The following is a 6,307-nucleotide window of genomic DNA, read 5'->3' on the forward strand; positions in this document are numbered from 1 at the left end:
GCCACTTTTCCTGGAGGGATCACTAAATTAGAGACAATCCATAGCAGGCTGAAGACACACCATGTTTCCTAGTCATGGAGATAGATGTGCTTCATCTGATGGTTTCCATGCTTCAGTGTCAGAGCACAGCCCTGAGGGCTGCGTGCCCCAGGACGGCTGCAGGCTGTGCAGCCGGGGGTGCAGCCGGGGGCCCAGGGCTGTGGTGCAGAGCAGGGTCCCTGCTGTGCCCCAGGGGCTGTGTGCCGGGGCAGGGACTCTGCCGCCTGCCAGGCTCAGCACTCAGCCTGCCAGATACTATATGAAGGGAATGCTCTGAGGTTGGTGAAATGAATTTTTAGGTGTTGCTTGCCAGATGTGTGGTGATGAGACATGGCTCAGGACCACTGAGAAAGGGTGGGCATTCCGTGATGGGCAGTGGTTTCCTCTGCTCTCAGCAGGGTCTGGCTTCTTTTCAAGGTAACATGGGAGGACATTCTCCCTTCGTCTCCAACAGTTGCATGATCAGAGTGTGTGGAAACAAGCCCAACCAGCTCCCCTTACCTTGAAATAAGCAGCAGTGAATCCCTTTGCCTCTCAGCTCTCACTGCCATTCACGATGTGTGCAACAGAACTGCTCAGGATTTCTGACTTAAACACTCCCTGGCCGTGGTGAGTGGGACCAGTCTGTGCAGGAAAAAAACATCATTAAAACTCTTATTTTCAACCTCCATATTTCTGGCACTGGTAATGCAGATGCTGACAAGCACTTCTGCATTAGAAGTGATTTCATCTGACAAATTCTGGAGAGAACATCACCACAGCACCACCACATTCTCATGTACACAAAGGGACAAGGCAGCTTCCTTGAGACAAAAAGCGCAGAGGTGTTCATGGCAAAACCAACTGCATGAAATGTAGTTCACATCACTGACAACAATGAACATTACCCACATGGAATGCCTTGTCACTAACTTTCCTACTTCTTGGACAGGTTCTTGTGCCCACAGGTCCTGGGGCCCAGAAGTACCAGATGCCCAACAGCAGCTCCATCAGTGAGTTCCTCCTCCTGGGGTTGGCAGACACGTGGCAGCTGCAGCTCCTGCACTTCTGGCTCTTGCTGGGCGTCTACATGGCTGCCCTCCTGGGCAACGGCCTCATCAGCACAGCCGTAGCCTGCGACCACCGCCTGCACACACCCATGTACTTCTTCCTCCTCAACCTCGCCCTCCTCGACCTGGGCTGCATCTCCACCACTCTCCCCAAAGCCATGGCCAATGCCCTCTGGCACACCAGGGCCATCTCCTACGCAGGATGTGCCGCACAGGTCTTTTTGGTTTTGTTTTTGTTTTCAACAGAATATTATCTTCTCACGGTTATGGCTTATGACCGCTACGTTGCCATCTGCAAGCCCCTGCACTACGGGACCCTGCTGGGCAGCAGAGCTTGTGCCACCATGGCAGCAGCTGCCTGGGGCTCTGGGGTCCTTAATTCCCTGCTGCACACTGCCAATACTTTTTCACTGCCTCTCTGCCATGGCAATGTTATGGATCAGTTCTTCTGTGAAATCCCCCAGATCCTCAAGCTCTCCTGCTCACAGTCCTACCTCAAGGAAATCTCACTTCTTGTATTTAGTATAACTTTAGTATCTTGGTGCTTTGTTTTCATTCTTTTCTCCTATGTGCAGGTTTTCAGGGCTGTGCTGAGGATGCCCTCTGAGCAGGGATGGCACAAAGCCTTCTCCACATGCCTCCCTCACCTGGCTGTGCTCTCCCTCTTTGTCAGCACTGCCACATTTGCCTACCTGAAGCCCCCATCACTTTCCTCCCCATCCCTGGACCTGGTGGTGGCAGTGTTATACACGGTGGTACCTCCAGTCATGAACCCCATCATCTACAGCATGAGGAACCAGGAGATCAAGCAAGCTCTCAGGACACTGTTTGGAGATACATTGCTTCGGCACCAGTAAAATGGAAAAGCTTGGACTGCCTTTATTTCATCTCTTTCGCCCCCACTCCCTCTTTGTTTTTCCTACAGTAATTCTAATTCCAATGAATCTGTACTGTTCATCACATTTCTTCTTTATTTTCTACCTTTGTCTTCTGGCTGGCAATCCTAATGGACAAAAGAAACCCAGCTCTTTGAATCAATAAAGAAATCATCAGAATACCATTGATCTCAGCTCCCACCTCCTCTGGATCCCAGAGAGCAGCCCTGCACACAGGAGAGATGCAGGAACCAAGAGCCCAACTGCCACATGGAGCTGCAGCCCTGGTGTCTGTGGGGCTGCCCCTCACCGCCCCATGGCCGCTCCCTCTCTTCTGCCTTTCAATTTTGCTGCTGCTTCCCTGGAGCCATGGCCACGGGCAGGAGCAGGACAGGGTCTTTTCAGTGCTGCTCTCTTTGCAGAACCACACTGTTGTCCTTCTCCTTGCAGTTGTGTCAGCCCTCAGGTCCTGCGTTACGTAGCAGACCAAGGAGAAACACTTTACCTGAGGTGTGCCTGGAATTGTCTCAAAGGCTTGGAAGAGCATTGCCATGTCAACAGAGTGAATCCTGGAGACTTGGGGGAGGAGAATCTTGTGAAAAATGAGATGGCCTTGCTCTGTCCAAAACATTCTGATTGTGCTATAAGAGGTTCTGACTGCAAACTTGTTTTTGATGAACCTGTTTATTGCCAACTCACTCTCAGCCCAGGATGGCACACCTGTAAATCTGTGTGAGAAACATGCTCAAGGTGAACAGTTTCTAATCAGGCCAAGTTCTCTGTGAAGAGCAGTTTATTCATTAGTGCAGTAATGGGTGCATTCCCCCAACTGACAAGGGAGAAATTTCACACGTGATCAGTGAAATCCATCCCGTTATATACCCTGGGTCTGACGCAGGTAAAGCCTCTCCTGGCACTCATTGGTTGAGCCTCTCAGGCTCACAACCTTCTCAAGCTGGTGTTACCTGACATTTTCTTACAGTGTCTGTTACCAACCCTTTGTTTTTAGGTGTGTTCTGTACTTTCTATGGCACTAGGAGGCCAATATTATCAACAATCTGCCCACTAGTTCTGTCCTGTACAGGACTCTCCCCTGCCCTATGTAATTACCTGGCCCAGTGTTGCCTGTACCAATTCTACTCAGGTCGGAACGCCCCAGTCTCAACCTTGCTCGGCTCAGCAGCTTTCTTTGTGACTGGAAATTTCCACTGCAAAAACACCATCTACCTCTCACATGGTTTTACTCACCATTTACTTCATGACACTTTACACCTTACTTCAGGATGTACTCACACTTTATTCCAGGTTTACTCAGACTTTGATTCAAGTTTATTCACAGTTTACTCCGTGTTTACTCTTACTTTTCTCTTAGCTTTTCTCACACGGTACTCCAGGTGTAGTCTCACCTTGCTTCATGTTTTACTCGCAGTTCACTCCAGGTTTACTCACACTTCCGTGATTAGTCACACTTTTCTCCGCATTTTCTCTGAATTTACTCTTTCTTTTGTCTGAGTGCACTCACATTTTACTCCGTGTGTTCCTACAGCTTACTCAGGTTTTTACTCACACTTGACTCCAGGTTCACTCACACTTGACTCCATTCTTACTCACAAGTTACTCTGTGTGTGCCCACACATTACTCAGCATTTTCTCCGGGTTTTACTCACACTTTACTCGTGTTTTACTCACACATTACTATAGGTTTACTCTTACGTTTCTCCTGGTTTTACTAACACTCTATTCTGGGTTTTCACACACTTTTGGTTCACTCACTACTCTACTTGGGGCGTACTCACACTTTTCTGTGTATTTTGCACACACTTTACTTCATGTTTATTAACACTTTACTCCATGTTTACTAACACTTTACTTCCAGTTTACTCACACTTTTCTTTCAGTTTACTCAGAGGTTACTGTGGGTTTTGTCACAGATTACTCTGGGTTTACACTTACTTTTCACCTGGTTTTACTCACTCTCTACTTAGGTTTTACTCACATGTTGCATTGGTATTATTCACACTCTACATACTCTATATAATCTACACCGAGTGGACTCATACCTTTCTCTGGGTTTTACTCACACTTTTGTCTGAGTTTACTCTCACCTTGCTTTGGGTTTATGCACACTTTACCAGGCTTTACTCATACTCTTCTAAGGGTGTATTCACAGCTTACTCTGAGTTTTACTCACACTTTCCTTTGGGTCTACACACACTTTACTCTGGGTTCAGTCACACACTACACCAGGTGTACTCACACTTTACTCTGAATTTATTCAAACCTCTCTGGGTTTACTCACACTTTTCTACAATATTTACTCACCCTTTACTTCAGGTTTACTTGAACTTGCTAAATCAAGTTATTGCTGCTGATAACAGATGCTTTTCTACATTCTTAGACAGTTAGCATAGACAGTGGGTCTCCCATTTTTCCAAATAACATCATTATCTATCCTATGTCTAGAATGCAAGGTAGCAGGGTCAGACAGTAAAACCACAAATTAACTAAATCAGCAGATTATTGAACGGAGTTGTGGCCGATGGGACGACCAACCAGAGCCAGCCAAGTGTCCTCCATCCTACCCCAAGCCCAAGAAAATAACACAACTACCTTCATCAGAAAGACCACTGTACATGTGTACAACTCTCATTTTGGGGACACATTGCAATAAACCAGCCTTTTCTTAGACATAGAATGCATATGTTTGCAGCTTGCTCTTTAAGTAGGTGCTTTTCTTGCCCTCCAGTATGCAAGCTAGGTGGCAATATCCCCTCTGCATCCAGCGTGTGTGCAGTGCTCATTAAACATAGCTGTGTTATTACAACTCTGTGGTTACAGAGTTTCATTTCTGCACATCGGTTCTGTCCCTCACTTCAGTGCTCGTCAGCGCTCCTCGAAAGCGCTCAGTCCCAGCACCTTCCCATCAAGTCGAACAGATCACCACTCTGCCGGGCTTGAAGTGGGACCCTGGGAGAAGAACCCTTCTGAATAGTGAGGGGAGGCCACAGGCCTGAGTCCTAGGCCCCAGCCCCGGGCCGCTTCCCCACCATGCTCCAAACCCTTCCCACGTGGAAGACGAGGGACAAGAAATATGCAGCAGAGTAGAGCTCCTTGGGGTGGAACGGGAAGCGGCAACCGGCAGGGCCCCCCAGAGCTGCCCTAGTGCTGAGCAACGGGCCACAAGGCAGGGATAGATATGTTGAGGTGAGGTCACTTGTGCAAGCAGAACTCACCACCTTGTAACAGGCATGTGGCTGAGATGGTGTTTGAGAGCTTATTTCTGTGTCTGGAGGTGACAGACCTGCAGCAGGAACAAGGCTGGAAAAGAGCCTTGGAAGACATTCTTTCTGTAGTAGTCAATAGGACAGCCTTGAATTCAGGGCTGAGCTCTGTACCTTTAGGAATGCAGCTAATGGTCATTCCCCTGTCTCTGGTAAGCTAGCAGAAGGCACCAGCTGGGCAGGTGGATTGAGAGATCCCTTCTGCCTGAGAGCTGATTGCCTGCATACAGGAAGAGGCCTTGGGTCCTTGTTTTCACATCCCTTGCCTGTTAGCACATGATGGGCGCATAACTTGGACATGTCCACCTGAAAGATCAGCATCAGGCATGGGACCTGAAAGGTCATGATGAAATTTCATCTGTGTGGTCTTCTGGCAGGCCAAGAGAATCTGATGGGTTGGTACACTTCCTGGAGGGTAGATTGTGAGATGATGGCACTTTCCGTCTACCGGGACTGGTGGAAGACATTTGATATGGCCCTGTATGAGACCCTTCTCTCTGAAGAGAGAGGCATGAGGCATGAGTTGATGGATAGACCACTCACTGAATGTGGAATTGGATGGATGGTCTCAGCCAGAGTTGTGGTCAACAGCTCAGTGGCTGTGTAGATACAATGGTATTTTTCAGGGGTCCGCAGGTGGTACTGGTGCTATTTAATCTCTTTGTTGCTGACTTGGACAGCGCTGTTGAGTGCACCTTCAGCAAGTTTATGGGTGACACCAATTTCTGTGACATGTTCAACACAGTAAAGAGAAGGGATGCCACCCAGAGGGACCCTGACAAGCTACAGAGGTGGGTCTGTGCGAACCTCATCAAGATCAACAAGGCCATGTGCAAGGATATTCATGAGAGTCAAAGCAATGCCATGCACAAATGCAAGCTGACTAGAGAAGGACAATGCCCTCCCTCGCTCTGATGGCCACCTCTCTGTTGATGCAGCCCAGGGTACAGTTGGCATCTCAGGCTGCAAGCACTCCTGTTAAGGTTTCCATCTCCCAGGACCTCTATGTCCTTCCTCACAGGACTGCTCACAAGTAGGAGTTCTCGCACTCTGTACTCATACC

At 48.4% G+C, this 6,307-nt stretch overlaps 1 protein-coding gene across 1 annotated transcript; it reads left to right on the top strand.

The window, feature by feature from the left end:
* Positions 1–1,390: 1,390 nt before the first annotated feature.
* LOC107056266 (olfactory receptor 14J1-like) lies at positions 1,391–1,945 on the top strand (the record flags this gene model as incomplete). The annotated part of the gene is made up of 1 exon (XM_015301274.3): positions 1,391–1,945. A coding segment is annotated over one exon (555 nt), but the record flags the coding sequence as incomplete, so codon positions are not given.
* Positions 1,946–6,307: the final 4,362 nt, after the last annotated feature.

This window comes from Gallus gallus, chromosome 33 (genome assembly GCF_016699485.2).
Source record: "Gallus gallus isolate bGalGal1 chromosome 33, bGalGal1.mat.broiler.GRCg7b, whole genome shotgun sequence".
In the NCBI taxonomy this organism is placed as follows: Eukaryota; Metazoa; Chordata; class Aves; order Galliformes; family Phasianidae; genus Gallus; species Gallus gallus.